This window comes from Mustela nigripes, chromosome 1 (assembly GCF_022355385.1).
Source record: "Mustela nigripes isolate SB6536 chromosome 1, MUSNIG.SB6536, whole genome shotgun sequence".
In the NCBI taxonomy this organism is placed as follows: domain Eukaryota; kingdom Metazoa; phylum Chordata; class Mammalia; order Carnivora; family Mustelidae; genus Mustela; species Mustela nigripes.
The window spans coordinates 162609815-162636310 of NC_081557.1; the positions used below are offsets into that span (position 1 = coordinate 162609815).

A 26496-nucleotide genomic window follows, 5' to 3' on the forward strand; every position below is an offset into this window, starting at 1 on the left:
TCTCTATAGTTAAGAGTTGGTTTTTTGGTTTGTCTCTTTTGGAAACTTTTTTTTTTTTTTTAGATTTTTATTTATTTATTTGACAGAGAGAGAGAGAGAGATCACATGTAGGCAGAGAGTCAGGCAGAGAGAAAAGGGGAAGTGGGCTTCCTCCTGAGCAGAGAGCCCAAGGTAGGGCTCGATCCCAGGACCCTGAGATCAGGACCTGAGCCGAAGGCAGAGGCTTAGCCTACTGAGCCACCCAGGCACCCTTGGAAACCTTTTTACTTTAATACTTTATCAAACCAGGTTTTTAGAAGTAGTTTATGATGTAGAATTTTGTTTTATTTTTTACATAATCTGCAAGAAGGGGAAACTCTTTCTCAAACTCCTTTGATTAATTATAAACATTTTTATTTTTTAGGTCAGGTTCTGAAATTTTATTAGTTACATTGTAAGTAGGCCTACAAAACAAATTTATTGGCAGAAAGGATAAAGAATTTTTTTTTTTTAACATATAATGTATATATTAGCCCCAGGGGTACAGGTCTGTGAATCTCCAGGTTTACACTTCACAGCACTCACCAAAGCACATACCCTCCCCAATGTCCATAACCCAACCACTCTCTCCCTATCTCCCTTCCTCCGGCAACCCTCAGTTTGTTTTATGAGATTAAGAGACTCTTATGGTTTGTCTCCCTCCCGATCCCATCTTGTTTCATTTAAAGAATATTATTTGATAGTAATAAAATAAAGAGAATATAATTTTTCTATATTAATAAATGTCTAATTACTCATAATTTCTTTCTAAAAGGATCTTGAAACTTTGGAGAAGACAAATGGTCTATCTTTGGGTTAAAGTGATAGAATAAGAACATTCTGGTTAGTAGCATTCCAGAGAGGAAATATTGCACCTCAATATTTGTCAGTGATGGAGCTGGCAGACTAAAGAATATATAAACACAGCTTGCATTTGCTGGTCTGTTATTCACACTGCATGTGGAATGTTGACTCTAAGTATACTTGGAGATATTTAATTAGGAATAGAGAGGACATGGTGGTATGGGAGACGGGATTATTCCAGCTGTCTTCAACTACCAGAGGGACTAAACTTTCTACTGCTCCAGAGAGCAGAACTAGGGAGGCAGACCTTAGTTTTAACTATAAGGAAAAAATTGTCCTGGAAGGATGCTTCATCTAGGGCTGACTGACTGCCTGTCAGGCATATTTTAAAATGTGACTTATTTATTTAATGTGGAATTGGGAAATATTGTCTTTCTTGACCCAACTTTTTATTTTGAAAAGTTTTACAATTTCAGAATTTGAAAAACAGGACAATGGATACCTCTATGCTTTTCACCTAGATGTACCAATTAATATTTTTTGGTCACATTTACTTTCTCTCTCTCTCTCTCTCTCTCACACACACACACACACACACACACACTTTTTGATGAGCAATTTGAAAGGAAGTTGCAAATCTCATGAAATTTACCCCTAAATTCTTTAGCAGTTATCTCCTAATAGGGACATTCTCCTACATGTTACCATCCATTCTTAAGATCATGTTCAGCTTGAAGTTTCTGTGACCCTTCAAGATTTTTCCCACTTGCTTATGAGAGTCTTCATAAGCAAGTGAGAAAAATAGTGTCTCTTTTCCCTGTAACACAGGCTTTATTTGATGAGGTTAATAAATTAATAAATACCTCACAGAGCACATTGCTGGAGGGCCTGCTATTGGCAAGGCATTAAAAGAATATGAAAAATGGCCTTACCCTCAAGAATTTATGGTCTAGGGGGTGCCTGGGTGGCTCAGTCAGTTGAGCGTCTGCCTTCAACTCCAGTCATAGTTCCAGAAGCCTGCTTCTCCCTCTCCTCCCCACTTATGTTTTCTCTCTCACTATCTCTGTCTCTCTCTTTCAAATAAATCAATAAATAAAATCTTAAAAAAAAGAATTTATTGTTCAGTCAGAATTCTGGAGAATCATATGGAATAATGCACATGAAAGTACTTTTTAAAATGTTAACTGTGATATAAATGAAACTTGTTATTCTCTCCCTGAATCCTTTTTCTTCAAGAAAATAGAATCTGGTAGATGGGAAAAAGTGTTTTTTTTTTTTTTTAATTTATTTTCGGCATAGCAGTATTCATTATTTTTTCACCACACCCAGTGTTCCATGCAATCCATGCCCTCTATAATACCCACCACCTGGTACCCCAACCTCCCACCCACCCGTCAATTCAAACCCCTCAGATTGTTTTTCAGAGTCCATAGTCTCTCATGGTTCACCTCCCCCTCCAACTTCCCCCAACTCCCTTCTCCTTTCTAACTCCCCATGTCTTCCATGATATTTGTTATACTCCACAAGTAAGTGAAACCATATGATAATTGGCTCTCTCTGCTTGACTTATTTCACTCAGCATAATCTCTTCCAGTCCCGTCCATGTTGCTACAAAAGTTGGGGATTCGTCCTTTCTGATGGAGGTATAATACTCCATAGTGTATATGGACCACATCTTCCTTATCCATTCATCCGTTGAAGGGCATCTTGGTTCTTCCCACAGTTTGGCGACCGTGGCCATTGCTGCTATAAACATTGGGGTGCAGATGGCCCTTCTTTTCACGACATCTGTATCTTTGGGGTAAATACCCAGGAGTGCAATGGCAGGGTCATAGGGAAGTTCTATTTTTAATTTCTTGAGGAATCTCCACACTGTTCTCCAAAGAGGCTGCACCAACTTGCATTCCCACCAACAGTGTAAGAGGGTTCCATTTTCTCCACATACCCTCCAACACATGTTGTTTCCTGTCTTGTTAATTTTGGCCATTCTAACTGGTGTAAGGTGATATCTCAGTGTGGTTTTAATTTGAATCTCCCTGAGGGCTAGTGATGATGAACATTTTTTCATGTATCTGATAGCCATTTGTATGTCTTGATTGGAGAAGTCTCTGTTCACATCTTCTGCCCATTTTTTGATATGCTTGTCTGTTTTGTGTGTGTTGAGTTTGAGGAGTTCATTATAGATCCTGGATATCAACCTTTTGTCTGTACTGTCATTTGCAAATATCTTCTCCCATTCCGTGGGTTGCCTCTTTGTTTTCTTGACTGTTTCCTTTGCTGTGCAGAAGCTTTTGATTTTGATGAGGTCCCAAAAGTTTATTTTCGCTTTTGTTCCTTTGCCTTTGGAGACATATCTTGAAAGAAGTTGCTGTGGCTGATATTGAAGCCCAGATATGGACCCTCAACTCTATGGGCAAATAATCTTCGACAAAGCAGGAAAAAATATACAGTGGAAAAAGGACAGTCTCTTCAATAAATGGTGCTGGGAAAACTGGGCAGTTATATGTAGAAGAATGAAACTCGACCATTTTCTTACACCATACACAAAGATAAACTCAAAATGGATAAAAGACGTCAACGTGAGACAGGAATCCATCAGAATCCTAGAGGAGAACATAGGCAGTAATCTCTTCGGGAAAAAGTGTTTTAATGAACACCAGAGGGTGCTGTAGTAGCATTTAGAAAAACAATTATTGGCTAAGATGTTTGAAGAGACTGGGACTGTATCTTAAAACCGCATTTTTTTTTCCTGTCGGAAGAGTATACCATGATTGTATTGCCTTTTATTTTTTTTTTAAAGATTATCTATTTATTTATTTGACAGATCAGAAGTAGGCAGAGAGGCAGGCAGAGAGAGAGTGGGGGAAGCAAGCTCCCTTCTGAGCAGAGAGCCCAATGTGGGGCTTGATCCCAAGACCCTGGAATCATGACCTGAGCCGAAGGCAGAGGCTTTAACCCACTGAGCCACCCAGGTGCCCCTTGTGATGCCTTTTAAATTCAAGTATTGCTCACCCTGTTAACTGACATTCTTAAAGTTTTGTAATAATTTCAGGCCAAAAAAGCACACACACACAAAAATAGGCTTGAATATCTATGTTAGAGAATCGAAAACTTTAAAATAATTTTCTTTTTCCCTTTGGAGGGATCAAGTCCCATCCAGTTTTGTTTGTAACTTGATACCTTAGAAATACTGTGATTTGTGTGTTGCCCTTAGTATTTTAAAAAGTGACATTTAAAATTGAAGAGAGAATGTGAGAGCCCTTAGGAGAAACGGATAATTGTCAGTAGCTTGCAATTTATTTTTATGTCTTTAAAGTGCAGTTTTTAGGGGTTCAGTTAAGCGTCTTGATTTAGGGGCTCTTGATTTCAGCTCAGGGCATGATCCTAAGGGTCCTGGTATAGAGCCCACATCAGTCTCCCCCCTCAGTGAGGCGTCTGCTTGTCTTCCTCTCCCTCTGCCCCCTTCCTGCCCTCAGTCTCTCTTTGTCTCTGTCTGTCAAACAAATAAATAAGTCTTTTAAAAAAATGAAGTGCAATTTTTAAATGGAACTTTTCTGCACATTGCCAAATGTGTTACTGGTGTGTGATTTTGGTTTCTGGAGTATCATACAGATTTGGCATTCGTTTCTCATTTAAGAAAGAGATATTTGGGGGACTTAGGCATTAGGTCCCCCAATTATATTGTCGATTTCTTATCTACAGGAAACTATATTGTGGAATTATATTGTACTGTAGAATTATATTGTAATTTCATACACTAGGAGTTTCAGCTGGGTGCATGGATGAGAAAAAAGGTCTCTGCTGCCAAAGGAATGAGCAAAGTTCAGCTTTAAACCTCATACACATCACTCTGGGTTTTCACTGATTATGTAAGTAATATTTTAACAGACTAGTGAAGAATAATGAAGTTGTTTTGTTTGTTTTTTTTTTTCCAAGTCACAGAACCAAAATTGGGAAATTAGAAGTTGGATAGAGTCAGGGGCCACTGACTGCAGGAGTGATTGCAGAGATAGAGGGAGAGAAGGGAGAGGGAGAGGAAAACAACGTGGCATAAAAATTCTCATAGTGACCATTCTGAGTTATTAGGATGGGGTTTGTGAACCTCTGTTTAGTAAAAAAAGCAGCATGTAGAAAATGTTTTGGAAAAATATCACTTAGAAGAAATATCATTCTAACATAAACCAGATACTTGTGAGGATAAACTTTGTCAAGCACCATGTGTTTATTGAGTGCGTCTAACAGAGGCACATATTCAAAGACTGTCCTGCCTTGAAGAAGTTTACGAACATGCACTTGAAAGGGCCTGTATTAGGATTTGGATAAAGACATTAAGAACCTAAGGAGGTCAGGGAAGGAAAACATCTCTGTGGCTGCCAAAAGCTTGAAAAGCTGGTAGGCCTCAAGGGAGGCTGGAGAAGGCTTGAGGAGAGGAGGTGAGGGGCTGAGGGGACAGACATACCTGACACAGGGAATAGCCTGGGAAAGGACAGCCAGCCTCCTGTTGGGCACATCCTGCTCCCCAGGATGCCAACAAAGCAAGCATTTACACACAGATGAACTGGCTTCCATTTCTAAGGAAAGAGACTCTGCAGTAAGCAGGAGTACTAGTTTCTGCTTTGAGATATTATCACCCTCCTCTGCCAGAGCTTCTGAGAAGTTTATTTTCCCTCAGAATTCAACATGTAGTAAACATTTAAAAATAAAACTAGTTGGTTTCAGGACTTATTCAAAGCTGATAGCTAGTGTTTGTTACTGTGATCCAAATATCATGATATTATTATCTCTTATCCTTAAACTGTCCATTGTAGCGTCTATGAGGATTGTTTAAAAATACTCATTTTAGGGCACCTGGGTGGCTCACTGGGTTAAAGCCTCTGCCTTTGGCTCAGGTCATGATCCCAGGGTCCTGGGATCAAGCCCCGCATCGGGCTCTCTGCTCAGCAGGGAGCCTGCTTTCTTCTCTCTCTCTCTGCCTGCCTCTCTGCCTACTTAGGATCTCTCTCTGTCAAATAAATAAATAAAATCTTAAAAAAAAATACTCATTTTACTTTTCATATAAATCTTTTTTATTTTTAATTTTTCCCCTCCTTTCCCACTAAAGCCTATATGAATCTTATTGTCTGTTATATCTTGTAACTTTTTACTTACTGTTATATCTTGTAACTTTTTACTTACTGTGTTACTTTATTATAGGTACTTTTCTCTTTGTTACTTTTAATTGGCTGGAAAAATACTTAATGCAAATTACAGATTGTTAAACTCCAAAGTTCTAAACATTATATGTTGTCATGATTATCAAAGGTGAAAGGGGCAATTAATAAAGATAGAAATTGGAGAGTATAGATGTGTTTTTTCTTTTCAAAAATCTTCATTTTTTATACACCTATACTCATTTATATACCTTCTGATATCCCACTACTTGTAATTATAGTTCATAGCAGTAAAGTAGGGCTGAGAGAATAGAAAATACCAGATGTTAAAAAGGAAATTACTTAACAACTTATTAAAGATGAGCTTGCAGTTTATTGAAACCCAGAAATTATGTAATAGCATTTTATATACATGACATATTTTAAGATATATGTATCTTATGTACACATCTATAATAGTAATTTTTTCTAGTAAGAATTATTTTATTATGGAAAATTTTAACATAAACAAAGTAGAGAGAACAGTGTAAGGAAACCCCATATATTTATCACCCATCCTAAAAAATTATAAACATATAGCCAATCTAGCTTTAGTTATCACTCTTCATTCTTCACTCCCACCTCTGCAGAACTAGTTTTATTTATTTATTTTTTAAAGACTTTATTTATTTATTTGACAGAGAGAGACACAGCAAGAGAGGGAGCACAAGTAGCGGGAGAAACAGGCTTCCCGCCAAGCAGGAAACTGAATGTGGGGCTCAGTCCCAGAACCCTGGGATCATGACCTGAGCCGAAGGCAGACTCTTAATGACTGAGCCACCCAGGCGCCCCTGCAGAACTAGTTTTAAACAATTCTCATAATTCTGTTCATAAGCACATCAGTTATCATACTTACTAAATAGGAAATATTAACATGCTTTATGGATACAGATACTATGATGTTTATAACTATTTGATGTTAAATAGTTATATAGCTACAAATAGTTGTTTAGATTCGTGGCAACCTTTGTTTCCTTATTATAGGCTACAAATCAACTGGAGCCATTCAGAATCAGTCAGGTAGATTTCCAGATTGTTCCTGCGCATCTTCAGAAGGTCAGGACTATTCGAATGCTGTGAAAAATAAGACAATTGTTGGCATAATTTTTTATGGTAAATTTAACCAAAACCCACAAATAATTTTTGTATTTTTAAAGAGATTTTATTTATTTGACAGAGATTTAGAGAGAGAGCACAAGCAAGGAGAATGACAGGCAGAGGGAGAGGGAAAAACAGGGAGCCCGATGCAGCCTTGATCCTAGGACCCTGGGATCATGACCTGAGCAGAAGGTAGCTGCCCAACTGACTGAGCCACCCAGGTGCCCCAATTTTTGTATTTTTCTTTCAACATTTGGTTCAGTCTTTCTTTATAGACAATCTATAAAGAAAAGAAATTAATACATTATCCCTAATTTCTTTTATCTTGCCATTCATGGAATTAATAATACTTTGTACATGGTGCTATTAAGCTGGGAAAAGTTGGAGACCCTCACGTGACCCTGGGTGAGGTCTGTGCTGCCCATTGTTGCTACAGAGTAGAACATGCTCTGGTTGTACTGGGGTTTTCATCTTGGAACAGTCACTGCTTGGTGTGCTGGGATGATGCTTTCTGAGAATCTAAATATTCTTACTCCTGGATAATTCCTTCAACAAGAAGCAAAAGAAGGGGATAAAGCCTCAAGGACAGAGACTTCCTTATGTTCCACCTTACTGCTGGAGCTGTCGAATCCCTGGCTTTAGCAGGTTGCCATGCATGATGTTTTCTTCACCCAGAGACTGGAACTACATCTGTCTACCTGTGGAGGGAGAACCCCTGTGTCCTTGTCTCACCATGAGTCAGGATCACTGCACCTTAAAAGACCAGCTGGGTGTTGCATTCCCTCTCCTTGCTTCTGTACCCATATGCTAACTTCTATCCTCTGCCTTCTCCACTGTCACTTTTCTTTCAGTGTGGGCAGTAATGTGGTCTTCCCAGTGAACCAGAGGGGAAGTAGGAGGCCTCATTCAGGTATCTAGCCCTCAGCCTAGCATTCTTCCACCGATTATCAGGCCTGCTTTAAGAGTATGGGAGACTTTCCCAGCTATTAATAAAGTAATTCACCATTTTCCATTTGGCTCCCACTCAGCATTCCTTGTGTGTTATATTCCGTAACATAACTCTAGGGGGAAAAGGGATGGTGGTGGAGGAGATGAGAGTTTTATAGTCTGAGGCCCCAAACTCCACCCTAACTCCCAACATAAGGGCTGTTCCTTATGGGGTTATTGAGAATGTGCGAGATATTGCAGGATTTATACACTAAGTTATCTTATATAGCTTAAACAATGGTTCTTTTTTCTTTATTTTATTGAACTTTTTTAAATAAAGATTTTACTCATTCGAGAGAGAAAGAGCATAGAGGGAGAGTGAGGGGGAAGAGCACATTCCCCGCTGAGCAGGGAACCCAATGTGGGACTTGATCCCAGGACTCTGGGACCATGACCTAAGCCAAAGGCAGGGTCTCAGCTGTCTGAGGCAACCTGGTGCCCCTATTGAGCTTCTATTGGATATGTTGTAGGTAATGTTTGCAAATTAGATAATTCATGTCAGTAGAAATAGTTTCTCAGGTTTCTTTCCCAGGAAAGAAACTGGATCCTCATGTCATGGACCTATTTTCTACTTTTGCAACATTTATTTTCTGCTTCACACTCATGTCATTTAACTTTAGGTTCCCCTGACTCCCATTTTGTGATATCTTCTTTTTTCGTTGCTTTTTTGGTCCTGCATCTCCTCTGTGAAACTGTTCCTGGTGTTTCCCCCTTTGTTTCTAGTTACCAAACTGTGCTTGATCATTTTAACCAAAATTAATCATCCTAAGATCTCCTGCTCCCCAGTTGCTACAAGTCCCCCAGTTGGGACATTTCTATAAATCAGTTCTTAGGGTCTGTGCCAGAGGAGCACAATATAGCTAAAACTGTGGATCAGAATGTATCTTATAGGAGACCAGGGACAAAGCAAGAGGGAGTAGAGTTGGGGCACCCTTTAAGTTTCTTTAAATGAGCCACCCACTGCTCACATGTCCATAGTTTTTACCTGGTTCTGATTATGAAGGGCCTGGAGTGGGCATTTTTTAATTGCAGAACATAATTAGGCGAAACCCAGGGCAATATTGTACCAGAGTAACCTGACCTTATACTGTGAAAACCTTTCTTTCTAGAGAGCAGCCCCAACTGAGTTAATAGTTGTTTGTGAGAAGGAAAATATGTATCAGTTTATATCACCATTCTATGTTGGAATAGTGTATGACAGTGTATATTATGGAAATAGAGTAGGAAGCTTATCTTTTTTCCAGAGGCCACTATTTAATCTTTTAAGCACATCTAGTATGTGTGATGATGTGGAAGATGTCAGAAAAGACAAACTGGTTAGTTCTTAACATAAAATAGTCATTGTAAAGTTTTTTCAAACCACTTATTCCTCTGTTTGTTAATTTACCTTTTGCCTTGGTTCATTAGTTCAAATGCCTCATTGATTTTGTCAAAAGGCAGGGTGTGAGTCACCAATATATCCAGATCAATTTTCTTCTTCTTGTAGTCAGTAACCAGCTTTGGGATAGAATCAATGCTTTTCCAACCTGTAATTTGGCCAAAATGCCAGTTAAAGACATGGTATTTGACAGGAGTTAGTTTAATCAGTTTGTTGAATGAATGAAATTACTAGGTTGCTTCTTTAATTTTCTACACTTGTATTTTTTTTAAAGTTTTTCTTAATAAGAAATGTTAAAATTAGTTCCTATTTCTAGATAAGGAATTTTCTCAGTTTTTCCTCTGTGTTGGTTCACTTTAATGCAAATTGAATTTCAGTCTGCAAATTGTAGTTATCCATATATACAAAATATTTGCTTTCAAATAATTCCTAGAATAACTTTTATGCAGTCTCTAGATTTATTATTAGGCATTCAGTATTTAAACAATTTTCCTTTCCATTCAATAATCTTCATTATAAGAATTTGCGTACCGCTATGGAGAAAATTAAGAGAGGAAAGAAACTGACCACCAAAGCATGTTCCATTTATGGTACGGCCCATTATTAGCTCCACTGGAGATATCATCAGTCCTCTCATTTCAGAGTCTACTCCAATGAAAGTACATGACCCCCAACCTGCTGTTGTACTGTCCAGGGCTGCTCTCTGGAAGTTAAACAAAAAGGATTAGCTGAGTAAGTAGAAAAAAATAGAACACAAACTCTAGAGTAGGTATGTACAATACTTGAGGGAAAATTTATACAACTCTGCATATAAGACAAGATTATTCAAGCTAAGGAGGTTACGGTATTGTTGATTGATACCTGAAGCTGCACTGTTCAGTTTCAGATAGAACATTCATTAAAAATTTGAACTTCATCAAAAAAGATATTAAAAAGAAACAGAGCTTAATAATTTCTTCTATTTAATACCATAGTTGGGCTGAACCTGGACTGTAGATCATTGCATATCAAGAAAAAAACATATGTGAAGTTAAGAAAGAACTCTAGAAGATGTATATTATAAATTCTAATCAAGTTTTCTGCGATCTGCTGTGGGTACGTACTAAAACGTGCAATTTCAGAGACATAAAAACACAATCCTTGCAGTCCTGAGGAGAGGATGAATAAGTATTTACTAGAACCTAGGAAGTGAGGTACACACTGTAAACTTAGTATATCTCAATAGAATAGATTTAAAAAATGCTATTTAAAGCAGAGAGCAAAACAGTTAAACAGAATCTGACATTGGCTGCTGCTCATAAAACATTTCATCTGCTTCCCTACATTTTTTAACTCTCATAGTTAGGTGGAGTTATATCACTAACTCTGGGCCATGGGCTGTGAGCAGAAGTGATGTGTTACCCCATAGACAAAACAGGAAAGCTGGTGTGCGACCTGCCAGCTGTCCATTCTCCTGCTGTAACAACCAAGATGACCTCAGGTTGAGACTGTGAAGGCGAAAATGTGAACTTGATTAAGCCTTCATTGCTGAGTCACTGCAAGGAAGGCAGTGGTCCAGGGGAGTGGCACTGATCTTCCCATGACAGAGAAAACCATATTATGGTAACTTATTGGAAGGTTGGGGTTAATATAAAAATGCCAATGATTGAAAATATAAAGAAATTTAAGAAATATATAAACTTGTTGATGGCCATTCCACAAGAAGCTATATGGTAAATAGATGAACATTTAAATCTTTTGAGACTAATCTTAAAGAGGAAAAGTGTGAACTTTGTTTTATGTCCTTTGCCATACTCCGTGCTCAACTTAATTCTGACTTGTTGGGGCAATTTTTACTTTTACAAAAGTCTCAATAGGAAGTATAGCTTTTTCCATCACCGATCACTGTATAAAAGAAGCAATTAAAAAAAAGATTTTAGGGGCGCCTGGGTGGCTCAGTGGGTTAAGCCGCTGCCTTCAGCTCAGGTCATGATCTCAGGGTCCTGGGATCGAGTCCCGCATCGGGCGCTCTGCTCGGCAGGGAGCCTGCTTCCTTCCCTTCCTCTCTCTCTGCCTGCCTCTCTGCCTACTTGTGATCTCTCGCTGTCAAATAAATATATAAAATCTTTTTTTTTTTAAAGATTTTATTTATTTATTTGAGTGAGAGTGAGAGAGCACAAGTGGGGGAAGTGGCAGAGGAGAGGGAGATGCAGACTCCCCGCTGAGCAGGGAGCCCAATGGGGGCCTTGATGGGGGGCTCAGTCCTAGGAGCCTCGGATCATGACTGGAGCCAAAACAGATGCTTAATTGACTGAGCCACCCAGGTACCCCTAAAAGAAGCAATTTGAAGTACAGTAAATTCTCCCCCATTTCTTTGTCCTGTGTTACTAGCAATGATAGATGCAGTGACCTAGAACTTTTAGAATGTGTTTTGAAATTTTTATTTGAGTAAATGTTTATTGTTTTGAGAATTCATGACATTTCTAAATAGCAGCTCTTCTACATGTGCACTTTTTATATGGCAGAAGTATTTTTCTTTATGCTGTATAGAGAGATCCGTGGAGAGGGGAAAATTCATAGACTTGTTACCTGAACCTAGCTATTTACATTGGCTCCTATTTTCTGTTTTAGTTTTAAAGTGTTTTTCCTGTTTGCCTTTTTTTTTTTTAAAGATTTATCCATGTGAGCGAGAGAGCATGCAGGGGAGAGGGTCAGAGGGAGAGAGAATCCTGAGTGGACTGCTTGCTGAGTACAGAGCTCAATGTGGGCTCAATCTCATGACCTCAAGATCATGACCCAAGCTCAAATGAAGAGTCTGATGCCTAACTAACGAAGCCACTCAGGTGCTCCCCCCGCTTGCCTTTTCTACATTCTGGAGCTTTGCTCAAGTGAGGAATTCATCTCCTTAATGATAACTTAGTTAAAAATGGATATTATATGCAAGTACAAGGTTTTATTTTGAAGCTTCTGATAACTTTTGATGAGAATTACTTTTACTTCTCAAAACTATAACATTGTTAGTTATTGTAACTTTCTGATTGTTCTGTTGGATTCTTTAGCCTGCTTTAGAGAATTAGTATTCGTTGAACTCAAGTTCACACCCATTACTGGAATCTCCTCTCACCTGAGAAATTTAACTATCCTTAGTTATGGCAACTTGATGGATGGGTAGGTAGCTGATCTTTTTGTGATTAAATAAATCCATCTCTTCTTATTTGGATTCTCTGGTATAATTCTGTTCCATAATTTAAATAATAATAGAACCTGCGAAGTTTTAGATCAAGTGGTTCTTGACTTGAGTAACTTGTAAAAAAATATTGGTACCTGGGCCCTAGGCTCATGAGGATATCCTGGGGTATGGTCTATGCATTGGTACTAAAAAATGTACCAAATATAACAACTCCCCCGTCATTTCTAAAGTGTAGCCAGTATTGACAATTTCTGTACTGGAAAAATAAGGTCAATAGGCTGAATTTCAGTGTTTGAAAAAATTTTGAGCTGTGGAAAATGGAGGAGTGGATGTAAAATGTTGTCAGTTGCAGATGCCAAGGATAATTTAAAAAGCAAGGTCTGAAGCATTGAACACAGTACATTAAGGAACCCTTAATGCATGCATTTTCAGTAACAGCTAATATTTATTGAGTGCTTATTACCTGCCAGGTAATAATGTAACTTTAAGCAGTTACATTAAGCAGTGAAACCATCCTGAGAGGAGAGAGGCAGGAAGGGAGCCTGATGCTTCCCGAAGCTCCTCCTCAACTCCATTCTCTTCTGGAGAATGTGTGAGTTGGATAAGAACCGAGGGGAAGAACTGCAGGGAAGCCTGCTACTGGGAGGTTAAAGTACAGAATTCTATTTTCTATAACCTCCCAAGAGGAGGGTTTTGGGAGCCTTCACTGAGTGAAGTCGTAAATAAAATGGTATCATGCCATAGTTAATCACAGAGCTCACTCATGAAATAAGAAGAATTCATGGGCAGATAATTAGTTGATAAACTGGTCATTTCATAAAACAAAGCAAAACCCTACTTAGCGTCTTTGAGCAAATAAATAGGCATCAAGTGAACCTTCATTGGAGAGTGAGGCTGGGCAGTCTGGCAAGCTAACTTTTCCATGTGTTATCTCTGTGGTTGGCTCTTTACCCCACTTTCTAGAGTAGAATAAACAGGGCTGGCTTTGTGGGTCTCCAGCTGTGCAGTCACTTAGGGTCCTATGCCTAGATAGGCCTGCAAATTATGTAGGTTGTCCAGAGAGAAGAAATCTGAATGATACGGAATTGTAGTGTTTAGGAAAAAAAAAATCCACTTTTCAATTTTGCAGTGTGTGTGTATTTAATATATTGAATATACTTGAAAATTTCAGATTTATGATGTGGACCTAATTTTGTAGATTGCTAACCTTTGACCTCTCTGCTTTTAGGTGGGAGTGGAATACCTCCAGCTGTTAGGGGTAATATTGTGTCAGCCTATCTTCTTCCCTTCTCTAAATCTGCCTTTTTTGTTTTTTTCTTTCTCATTTCTCATAGGCACAATTCTCTTAAGATTTTCATTTCTAAATTTTCTCTTTTTACTGAATTTCATGTGGAAGGATATACAGAAATATTAATATCTTACTAAGTAAATATTAATATTTATTAGTTAAATATTAGTAATAATACACACAATCTAATATTATTAATAAATATTGTCTATATAAATATATAATATAACATAAATATAAAATAACCATTCAGTATAAACATATTGCCAATGTTTATTAATGTCAACAAATACAAATTATTATATACTATTATAAAAAATATACATACCATGGTTTCAGGTCCACCTGCACAGTCAAGGGCAAAATCGACACCTCCACCGGTCATTTCAATGATGACCTCCTGGATGGGTTTATCTAGGTTTCTAGGATTGAGGCAGTCAGTGGCTCCAAGGGCTTTGGCCTTCGTAAACTTCTCACTGTTGATGTCAATAGCTATGATTCTGGAAGCTCCTGCTACTTTACAACCCATTATAGCAGAAAGACCAACTCCTCCTAGGCCAAAGACAGCACAAGTAGAACCAGGGGTGACCTGCAGGCAGGAAAATAATAAAATAATTAAAAAAAAAAAAGATTTTACTTACTTGACAGAGAGAGACACAGTGAAAGAGGGAACACAAGCAGGAGGAGTGGGAGAGGGAGAAGCAGGCTTCCCTCGCAGCAGGGAGCCCAATGAGGGCTAAGTTCTTTGAAGGCTTATTATTTTCCACATTGCTATTAAGGGTATTCTGTATGTTGTGTCTTTAATAAATCTCTGTTGCCTTGAATTACATAAAAACAGAATATACAAGATGATAAGGAAAGTTGCTGTGACTGAGATGTGTTATTCTGTAGAATGGTATAACTGTAAAAAAAAATACTACACAGAGATAATATTTTCTAATGATGATGGGAAACTGTTAGAATTAAATCATAAACAAAAGGGAAAGAGGAATCTGCCCACGGGGAATAGTGATACATTCTAAATTGAAAACAAAATTGTTAATGAATGGAGAGAATGAGTATCTCTTACTTTAATTTATGCATGATATTAGGCATGCATACACTGACTTTTACTACTCAGGGTGAAATAAAACATTTTTTTACAAGTACTCAGAATATTTTCTATGTACACAATGTACTATTTAATATTGTGGTATGTGTTCACGATAGTCCTAAATATATTTCTCTAGAGACCTTGTTCAAAAGTTTGCCTCTATCATTGAGAGTAGAAAGGCAATGTTGTACACAGTGGTTGTACACAGCTCACAACCATATAATTAGAATATACTGTATTAATTGTGTTAAACAACTGAATGGCTGTGTGTAAAAGTGCCTTTGATTGCAGTAGGGGAAAGGGTTACATAAAGTATCCCTCTCCCCATTTGAGGATAGGACTATACATAGTGGATGATTATCTATTCGTAGACAACACTGTTACAGGACACTTTCATGCTTCCAAAGATCTCTGTGATATGTGGTTAATTTGGCAGTAAAAGATGTGAGCAAATTAAAAAGAATTAGGAGTCCTGGTCATCCTGGATGCAGGTTATACAATAATTATACAAAGTTGTTTCATGACTTTTTTCCCCGGAAGTATATTAAACTTTATTAAAGCTCTTGCCTTTTGGCTAGAATCAGTGATATTTCTTCTCTTAATTTGTTACTATCAGATTCATTTCTCTTCTATTCCCTAAGCCTCCTATGAAGTGGTTTAAGTGTTCCTCAACAGTGAGAAGAGCAGGACGTGAAATTTACATCAACTTTGATTGGTTTTTAAAGAAAACTGTAGCTGAATCATTAGTGTTAATATCCCTGAAGAAAGACTAGAATAGTAGAAGGTGATAGTCTGCATGGACTCCAGGAAAGGGGGAAGGGTGGCCCAGAGAGCAATAATGCTTCCAGTGCTTTCTAGAGGAGAATATTCCTTGACTGCCATGGTTAACATGTGCTTTTAAGTCCACTCAATTAACGATACCCTTCCTCTAGGAGCCTTCAGATTGTAGTCTGACTTCTCATACAATTTTTAAATTTTTAATACTAATAGCCAAAAGTAGCATTCCTGTCTGCTTGAGTAATTCTCAGTGAGAAGTCTTATCTAGATATTCTGGCTGTTAGATCAGCTTTTTATATTGGTTAGGCTGAGTTTAATTCCTTGACACTTACACAACTCCAGGTAGCCTGATAAAAAGGAATATTTGGATTTTAAAGCTGAGGATCAAGCCTTATCAAGGTGTTTAAAGGGTCGCATAAGAGCCTGGCTTCATTCATTCATTGAAAAATTATCCAGTTCCTACTGTGGGCCAGGGGCGGGGCTAGGCTCTGGAGATATCACAATGAATGAGAGAGTTCTTGCCTTCAAGGACGAAATAGTCTGATAAGAAGTAGAAATAAATTGAAAATTTCTCCAGAGTGTATTAAGAAGGAAGATGGGGATAAACACAGATACTTTGGGGGAACTTGGCAGGGACACTCAATGCATGCCTAAGAGGCTGGAGGGTTTCTGGTAGGAAGTTTAAAAAAAAAAAATGGAATCAACCAGAAGAGGTGGGGGAGCTTTCCATAGAGTGTTGGTGGGAACTAGGTATGGAAATCCCAGGGGCCACAGTGACTGGAGCCCAGAGACTGAGGGTCAGCCTTGGGGAATAGTGAACCTGCGAAGGAAGAATTAGGGAGAATCACTAGCTCGCTGACAGAAAAGTGGAGTAATGAAAGGGGAATGAAATCTTCACATTTGTTGTTTAGAAAGACCACTCTGGTTGCATTTTGCAGTTTGAACTCAAGGGATGAAGGCTGATGTGAAAGAGGCTTCAATAAGGGGGTTGTTTGAGGCATCCAAGTGATACATCTGTCCAGTTCTCATTGAACGGTTTTGTGAAAGCTTCTAGATTCTAACATGGGCTTCCAGGGATGCATCTTGCCACCCTCAGGGCTGCCTCCTGAGAAACTCCGTTGGAGCCATAAAGGGACAGGATGAGAAGCAGAGATGAACTACAAATTGGAGGGAGAGAAATCTGCAAGATCAGGGGGAAAGCAGGGGTGACTGTATGGGTGGGGTTTCTGTAGTTTCTCTTGCTTCTTGACTGGGTCTGCTGTCCCAAGATGAGCATTTATATTCAGGGGACATATTTAAGCATGCAGTGTTTAAGGTAGGGATGGTCTGTAATCTAACGTATCAGTATAGGAAAAGAGATTAACATGAACCAGGTGCCAACTCTATGCCTGCTGCTGGGCCAGATGTCTTATATATGTAATATGATTTAATTATCTCCAAAACCATTTGTAGTAGATGTTATTGCAGAGAGTAGGAGTAGAGAAGTTAAATAACTTGCCTAACACCACAGAGGTGATAAATGACAGAGCTAGGGCTTGAAGAATAATTAGCTGCTTTATCACCCTGTCTCCTGGTAAAATCCTGTTTCATGCAACCTGGTGATGAAACACTTTTACCTTGGCTGTGTTGATTGCAGCTCCATAGCCAGTTGAAAACCCACATCCAAACAGACAAACTCTCTCTAAATTTGCATCATCATCGATTTTGGCAAGATTTATATCTGATACTACAGTGTACTGAGCGAAGGTACTGGTCCCCATGAAATGGTAAATCGGTTTTCCTTTGCAGGTGAACCTGCTGGTTTTGTCTTGCATTAGTTCTTGATCAATAAGGGGGTTTTTGTCAAGACTAGAAAATTAAAAAAAAAAAAAGATATAAAAAGAGAAAGTAAATGGACCATTGATTACACTCCTGAAAAAAATGTTAGGTGTCATATTTTTGTTTCGACAATTTTATGAGATAGAAAAATTGAGAAAATGACTTGAGACTTTTCCTGTAAATATATAGTCAGAAGCAGTCCAAAGACAATAATGATAATAAACTTTTTACTGAATACTTTTTATGTGCCAGAAACTCTCTTAGGGATTTGTATGCATTAATTCTTAAACAAATTTTGTTATGGAAAACTCAACTATATATAAAAGTAGAAAGACTGGTGTGTTGAATGTCTGTGCAACCGTATCCCAGTTTCAGAATTTACCATCTCAGGGCTGATGGTCTGGTGTCTATTTACCATGCCCCGCCACCGGCTCCAGCACTGACCCTTCCCCAGCACCTACCCTCCCCCATGGGATGTTTTGTTTTTTTTTGTTTGGTTTTTTAAAGATTTTATTTATTTTATTTGACAGACAGAGATTACAAGTAGGCAGAGAGGCAGGCAGAGAGAGAGGAGGAAGCAGGTTCCCTGCTGAGCAGAAAGCCCAATATGGGCTCCATTCCAGGACCCTGGGATCATGACCTGAGCCTAAGGCAGAGGCTTTAAGCCACTGAGCCACCCAGGCGCCCCCATGGGATGGTTTTGAAGTAAACCTCACACATTAACAACTTCATTTGTAAACATTTTAGTATGTATCTCAAAAGGATTCTTTTAGGTTGACATATTGCATTTCTTTGATATGATTAAATCTCTTTTAATCGATAGGTTCTCACCTCCCTCCTTTTTCTTCTTTTTTTCCTTTGCAATTTGTTTACTGAAGAAATAGTCATTTGACCTGTACAGTTTTCCTCATTCTGAAGTGTTCTGATTACATTCCTATTAATTCCTCTTAATTACATTCCTATTAATTAAAACCTGAATTAATTAAATTATTAAGTAAGTGAATTTATTAATTAAATAAAATAAATAAAATTAAATAAAAAATTAACTAAAACCCAATTGGGTTTTATACATTTTCCATCCCTGTATTTCCTCTAAACTAGTATTTTCAGTCTAATTGGCTGATTTAATTAAGGTTTTATATTTTGTAGGACTATTTCAGAGGTGGTGTTGTGTATCTTCATCTGGAGACAAATATTACCTTGTAGGTAATTCTAGGAAAAATTGATGGTCATTGCCAAAATCTGTTATTTCTTTAAATTTTGCAAAAGGGTATATTAATTCTTTAAATATCTAAACAACCCTGCAAAGTAAACATTATTATTATTCCCATTTTATAGATGAGGAAATTGAGGCACGGTATTAGATGTAAGAGTAGTACAGTTTAGCTTCTGAAATAACTAGCTTTATTTGGCATTAAGGACAAATAGAGTTTTCTGCATGTAGTCTCATTAAAGAATAAGGTGATGAAGGTTTTGAACTCTGGAGTCAGACCATGTTCGAAATCTAGCTCAGAACTTATATCTGTAGGCCTTGGAATAAATTATTTTAGTGCACCTCATTTTATTATTTTCTCATTTCCTATAGAAGTAGCTACTATTTTGAGTTTATTTATTTATTTGAGAGAGAGAGAACAGTGCGAATGGGGAGAGGGAGAAGGAGAGAAGCAGGTAGAGTCTGATGTGGGGCTTGATCTCACCACCCTGAGATCTAGAGCTGAGCTGAAATCAGGAGTCAGAGGCTTAAGGGACTGAGCCCCTGTGTATTGTACTGTTTTGTATATAATATCTTACTAAATATATTTGTCAGCAACTTGCTTTGTTCCGTTAACATTATGTATGTGAAATTATTCTATGTTGTTGTATGTGGCTCAAGTTTAACCCTTTCCATTGTTGTATAGTTTTCCATTGTGTTACTACAGAGCAATTTGTTAATCCATTCTCCTATTGGTGGACATTGGGCTATTTTTTTTTTTTTAAGATTTTATTTATTTGACAGAGAGAGAGAAATCACAAGTAGGCAGAGAGGCAGGCAGAGAGAGAGAGAGGGGAGCCCCATGGAGCAGAGAGCCCGATGTGGGGCTCGATTCCAGGACCCTGGGATCATGACCCGAGCCAAAGGCAGAGGCTTTAACCCACTGAGCCACCCAGGCACCTGGACATTGGGCTATTTTTAAGTGCTGTTATAAACAGTGTTGCAGCGAACATTTTAGCATATGTTTCTTTGGGTAATTTTGCAACAATTTCTTATATACACCCAGGCCTAGAATTGGTGGGTAGAAACTTCAGGTATTGCCAATATACTTCCCCATATATTTATATCAATTTATAGTTTTACTAACCAGAGTATAGAGCTTACCTGAGTTTTGTACAGAAATTTGTGAGTGGACTCAGACAGAACTTGCATTTTCTACATTGAGGCATGTAGAGTGGAATTACTTTGTCACCTGGAAAGAAAGACCATATGCTGGATGTTGCCTAAGATACAGCTTCTAAAAAGTTTCTACCAGAAGAGTTAGTAGAAAACACCATTCTTTATGATACACATTTTATGTTCAGCAGGAAGTGTAAATGGGGATGGTGTTTTGTTGCTTTATAAGATTGCTGATTCTTCCAAGCATTGTAACTGTCTTTTTAACTTTTTTTTTTTCCTTTTTTTTTTTTTTTTTTTGGTTACTGGGCATGTAAGCAAGAAATCTGCATTGATACCACTAGCTACGGTGTCCTGTCTGAGACTCTGCTGTCATTGCAACTCTCTGCATCATGACTCTTACTATTATTTTTATTTTTTACATTTCTGAGCATCCAGTAGGGAACAGAGTATCCTCATATAATAGGAGAGGTTGACAACAACATGCTGGATATGGAGATTAAACTTGATGTCATTGCCGTGTGTCACCGTTTAGTTCACTCTCACATTCTGTATCTTTCTGCCTTTTACTCTATTTCAATTTGATAATGGCTTCTATCCCCTGATGACCATTTAGTATGGACTAGGCACCTTCTAACTGCTTCGCATACTATCTCATTTAATTCTCAGACAATATTTGAGATGGGTACCTTTTCTCTCCACTTCACAAAACAGAAATCTGCTGTGTCATAGAAAAGTGACTTCACTGGTGGAGGTCACACATCCACTAAATGGCTCAGTAAACGGCAGAGCTGGAACTACATTCGCCAGACTAATTGACAGATACAAAACTTACAGGAGCGGTTTATTTCTCTGATCTTATTTGGCATGGAATCTAAAACACTTCTAGGTTTGGAGCATTCTCATTAAAGGAGGAAAGAATGATATGGGTCCTCCTACATGACAAGTGAGTACTATATAGCCCATATTCCAGTATTTTGTGAATATGTTATAAAATGTGAAGTAAATGATTTCAGCCATTGCCATACTTCATTTACATACTATTTTTATGTTACAAAGTTTCAAAAAGACACATAAGCTGACATGGGCATATATAATATTTCTCACTTAAGCTAACTGTAAATACTCATTCTTTAAATTCTTTATGATATTAAACTATTTTTGTTTTATTTAGAAGAGGCTGTCATGAATTTTCATTTGTGCCCCACTTTGTGGCTTTGCTTCATAGCACAGTTTCTTGATGCTATATGTAAATAAAGTGACCATATTTTCCAGACTTTATTAGTTCTGATATCACATATTCTGTCTCCTTGTTAGACTGTGGTAGATTGCATGTCTTACTTAGTTTGTTTTTGGAAGATATGGTTCCCCTATAAAAATAGAGATCAATTATAACATGCAAAACCAGGACTCTTTCAGTTCTCAAGCTATCTGGACATTTCCATTGAATCGGAGACAGGAAAGAACATACCTGGTTTGAAGTTGGTCACTCCTGGCCCCACACTTTCCACAATTCCGGCACCCTCATGGCCAAGGATCACTGGAAGAAGGCCATCTTTAAATTTAGGATTGATAGGATGGGCATCAGTATGGCACAGGGCAGTGGCGATTATCTACAAGGCAACCATAGACTTGAGTCCTGTTTCTGTCATATCACTGGAGTTGTTAGGAGGGTAGTTTTAGGTCCAATGTCACCCTGAAACTTTACAACATTCCTGGAGCTCAGTAAAAGAATTACATTTTGGAAAAAAAAAAAAAAAGAACAATTAAAAATATCAGCATATAGTCTTTTCTTCTAAATCTTTGTTTTCTAACTTTCCTGGCCCCTGGAAAATTAGGCGAAGAGATGGAATTGGCAGTTAGTGTCTCCAGGAGAGGAGAAATCAAAGGTAAAAGAGAAAAGCTGAACAGAATCTTTTAGAAGAGGGAGTGTAGGGAACACAGGTTCCTAGGGCTTGTGCAAATTTTGTTGAAATTTTATGAAGTGAAATAGAAATAATACAATTTTTATAATTCAAAGTTATAGCAGATAAAGGATTGTCTCAGTCACCAACATACCCCTTACTCTTCAAGATTCTCTTGGTGAGGCTATCCTATTCATTCTCATGTATAAACCTGTCTTGTAGTGGTCCGGAGGTAAAAATGGAAGCCAGGCCAGCTGTGGCGAAAATGGAGAAGTTCTGCCACCTTTTGATCTGTGATCTCTGCCTCCTTGGGATGGTCTCTTTTCCCTGCTTACCCATACTTCCCCCTTTGCGCCCCCAGGACTCTTACTGCCCTGGGCAGCACTTCAGGTCTTTCCTCTATTTTGTTTTGGAGCCAGTCCCCCCCCCCCCCCATTTTTCTTTTAATAACACTTTCCAATACCTGGCAACTGGAAACCAAAAGAAAATCTACCTGATTCTCATTTGAAGTGAATTCCTTGGTCTAATTCTTAGGGCTAATGATTAATATAAAGATAGTTCAAATAAATGTTAAACCTGTTATCAGTAACAACTGGTAATTAGTAATTTGCACCTCCTGAGATAATGTGTATTTTTATCTGGACCTAAAGACTGTAGTTCTGCTGAAGGTGAAACTCCAGGTACTCTCAGTCATGCCACGCAGGCTTGACCTGAAGAAGGCAAGTCTGCACTTAGTGCCTCGTCTGTACGGGCTATGAAAAATCCCCACTTACTTGCACACGAACTTCATGAGCCTTGGGGGGAGCTACCTCAACCTCTTCTATGCAAAGAGGCTTGCCTGTTTCCCAGGCAACGGCTGCTTTGCATTTAATAACCTGAGAAAGAGGGAGGAAGGGGAAATTAATCACATAAATAACAGATAAGCCTTAAACTAGCATTAATCAAGATTGTATTTAAAAATTTAAGTATGACATTGAAGGAAAGTGGAAAGAAACAAACCTATAATCCTCTATTGTAATGCTACTATTTTTGATTTTGGTATGCTTTTCCCAGTCTTTGACACATGAATCCATAATTTTTGGTAGTTATGCAATTTTAGAATTATATTTTTAAATATCATTAGTCTTATTGCAGATGCAATATATATTAATTATGGGAAGTTTCAAAATACAAATAAAAATAAAAGAAACAAAATCCATCTGGGATTTTATGACTTATTTTATGATTTTGATGTAAATTTTTTCAATATCCCTATATGGGATCTTTTGTAATACTTTTGTATTATAAAATACTTTTGTAATACTTTTATATTAATATAAAATATGAGAAACTAATACAAAATACTTTCCTAATACTTTTGTAATAATATGAAAACGTAATACTTTATAATCTACATTTTCTACTTATTAATACACTATTTTCCATATTCTTTCATTTCTAACAGATGCAAATTCTATTGTGTTATTGTAGCATAGGTACTCAAATTCCTCTTTTTTTGACCTTTATAAGTAATATTTAATTGAACACTCTTGTATTAAGAATTTTGGCAAATCCACAGTAATTTCCTTAAATTCCTAGCACGAGTTCACTCATATCCTTTTGATCAGCTTTAAATAGCTGCTTTCTGAGAGTAATCCTAAAGGAAATTTGTTTTAGTAAACTTATAAAGAGACAACAATAACAAAAAAACCCAACCACACAAACCAAGAATCAAATAAAGAAACAGTATATTTGCTTACTTTGCCCTTGGTGCCCATTTTCCTTTGGCAAACTAGGCTTGGAAGTTTCTTTCTGATTTAAGAAGCTCTTCCACGTCTGTTCAGTGTGTTCTGTGTCCTGTAATGACCTGTCTTTGAATAAATACCATTACTGCCTTTTATTATCCAATCACTTTCTCCTTTATGGCTTTGACACATAGCTCTGCCCATTTCTCATGTGATTTGTGCTATCATATTTCAGCTGCCAATTGCCACTGATCCCAGCCCTTATTTGAAGAGTTTCTGTTTCCCTCCCTCCCCGTCTTTCTTTCTTTCTCTTTCTTCCTTTCTCTCTCTTTTCTTTTTCTTTTCTTTTCTTTCCTTTCCTTTTCCTCCCTCCCTCCGTCCCCCCCTCTCTTTCTTTCTTTCCTTCTTTCTTTCTCTTTCTCTCTTTCTTTCAAGATTTTATTTATTTATTTGACAGAGAAGGACGGTGAGAGAGGGAACACAAGCAGGGGAAATGGCAGAGGGAGAAGCAGACTTTCTGCTGAGCAAGGAGCCCTATACTCTCTTGGAATCATGACCTGAGCTGAAGGTAGATGCTTAACAGCTGAGGCACCCAGGAGGCCCAGATGTTTATTTTTTTTTTCCCTTTAATTGAAAAATAAAAGATAATAGAGAAAAGATTTTCAACCTTTCACAGATGAGCTAACATATAAAGTAAAGGATGTTTCTACTGCCCTAGACCTTCTCCTTCACAAGCCTAATCATTTCCTTATAGTTTATGGTTCTCTACGTGGTAAGTTTTACCCATTAAAACCTTAATATGAAGGAATCATAGTGTATGTGTTCTTTTGTCTTTTTTTTTTCTCTCTCAACTCCAATTTGTGAGATACATCCACATTAATCTGTTTTATCACCTATTTTCCTTTTTGCTTTTTTTTTTCCTTATGATTAATCAGTGGTTACATAAAAATCCTTTTAAAAAATTACTTATTTATTTATTTACATAAAAATCCTTTTAAAGTATTCTGTTGTACATGTGCATAAGTTTCCTTGGGGGAAAATATATGATTAATGTGCAACCAGTACACAATATTATGGGATTATTAAGGCGATGCCAACTGTTAAAACATTGAAATTTTTGTTCATTTGCTAAAAAAAACCACTACCCCAAATTCTCAGATTTCCTTTTAACTCTGTGGTGGCCCTGGGAGCCCTGTTCAGTCACTGCTAAGGAGCTACTCTCTTGCTCCTCCAGATGTGTGAGCTCATCATGCAGCCCCCAGAGGTTCTGCGTCTCTGATGGTAGGTAGCAGGGTAGTCTCTGGACCCCGGTAGGGAAATCCCTAGTGCCCTTCAGACATCCTGGGGCTATGACCTATGGTGCTGTGGGCCATAGATCCCTTGAATCATACTTCGGAAACTGAACATTGGTTGTTAAGTACTTTGACTAGGAGTGGAATTGCTGAGTCTTCAACTTTGATAGATAAGATCAAAGAGTTTTACAAAGTGGCTGCACTTATCAGCGTTGTTGCTGATAAGAGTTTCCATTGCTCCATATCCTTGCCTATGCTTGGAATGGTGGACTTTAAAACTTTTGATAATCTGTGGTTGTGAATGGTATATGTGTTTGAAATTTGTTTTTAAATTTGTATTTCTCATTCATTTTTCTTTTTTTTAATTCAAGATTTTATTTAAATTCAAGTTAGTTCACATATAGTGTATTATTATTTTCAAGGGTAGAATTTACTGATTCACCAGTTGCCTAGAACACCCAGTGCTCATTACATCAAGTGCCCTCCTTAATACCCATTACCCAGTTACTCCCCCACCTCCCCTCCAGCAACCCAGTTTTTTCCCTATATTTAAGAGTCTCTTATGGTTGGCCTCCTCTCTGTCTTTATCTTACTTTATTTTTCCTTCTGTTCCCCATGTTCATCTTTTTTGTTTCTTAAATTCCATATATGAGGGAAATCATATGGTATTTGTCTTTCTGACTTATTTTGCTTAGCATAATACACTGTGTACTTCCATTCACATCATTGCAAATAGCAATTTCATTCTTTTTGATGGCTGAGTAATATTCCATTGTGTGTGTGTGTAGATGCACATTGTATGTATATGTGTGTGTGTATACATATACACATATAATGTGTACACACACACGCATATGCACACATATATCACATCTTTATCCATTCATCGGTTGGTGGACATCTGGGCTCTTTCCATATTTTGGCTACTATTGATAATGCTGCTATAAACGTTGGGCTGCATGTGCCCCTTCAAATCACTATTTTTGTGTTCTTTGGATAAATACCTACTAGTGCAATTGTTGGGTCATGGGGTAGTTCTATTTTTACCTTTTTGAGGAGCCTCCATACTGTTTCCAGAGTGGCTGCACCAGCTTGCATTTCCACCAAAAGTGTAAGAGGGACCCCCTTTCTCTGCTTCCTCACCAGCATTTGTTGTTTCTGTAAGTTGTTAATTTAAGCCATTCTGGCTGGTGTGAGGTGGTATCTCATTGTAGTTTTGATTTGTATTTCCTTGATGCTGAGTGACATTGAGCATTTTGTTCATGTGTCTGTTGGCCATTTGTATGTCTTCTTTGGAGAACTGTCTGTTCCAGCCCATTTCTTGACTGGATTATTTGGTTTTTGGGTGTTGAGTTTGGTAAGTTCTCTATAGATTTTGGATATTAGTCCTTTATCTGGTACATCATTTGCAAATATCTTCCCCCATTCCATAGATTGCCTTTTAGTTGTGTTGATTGTTTCCTTTGCTGTTCAGAAGTTTTGTCTTGATGATGTCTCAGTAGTTTGTTTTTGCTTTCATTTCTTTTGCCTCTGGAGACATGTTTAGTAAGAAGTTGCTGTGGCCAAGGTCAGAGTGGTTGCTGCCTGTG

At 37.8% G+C, this 26496-nt stretch overlaps 1 protein-coding gene across 1 annotated transcript; it reads right to left on the reverse strand.

Annotated features, from left to right (window-relative positions):
- Nucleotides 1-1920: 1920 nt before the first annotated feature.
- ADH4 (alcohol dehydrogenase 4 (class II), pi polypeptide) lies at nt 1921-23756 on the reverse strand. Its single transcript, XM_059376347.1, has 9 exons — nt 23631-23756; nt 22665-22766; nt 21459-21600; nt 19976-20063; nt 17418-17649; nt 14260-14520; nt 10042-10177; nt 9484-9622; nt 1921-7085 (listed from the first exon to the last, which is right to left on the reverse strand). The coding sequence occupies exons 1-9, from the start codon at nt 23646-23648 to the stop codon at nt 7061-7063; spliced, it is 1143 nt and encodes a 380-aa protein (XP_059232330.1). The 5' UTR covers nt 23649-23756; the 3' UTR covers nt 1921-7060.
- Between the last annotated feature and the right edge of the window lie 2740 nt (nt 23757-26496).

What these genes read in the sequence shown, in the direction of transcription:
- ADH4 (XM_059376347.1), bottom strand. An exon ending in CTCATGAAGTTCGTGTGCAA is followed by an intron (nt 21,601 to 22,664) that starts GTAAGTGGGGAT and finishes GTTGCCTTGTAG; the next exon opens with ATAATCGCCACTGCCCTGTG. An exon ending in AGTGACCAACTTCAAACCAG is followed by an intron (nt 20,064 to 21,458) that starts GTATGTTCTTTC and finishes CTTTCTTTCCAG; the next exon opens with GTGACAAAGTAATTCCACTC.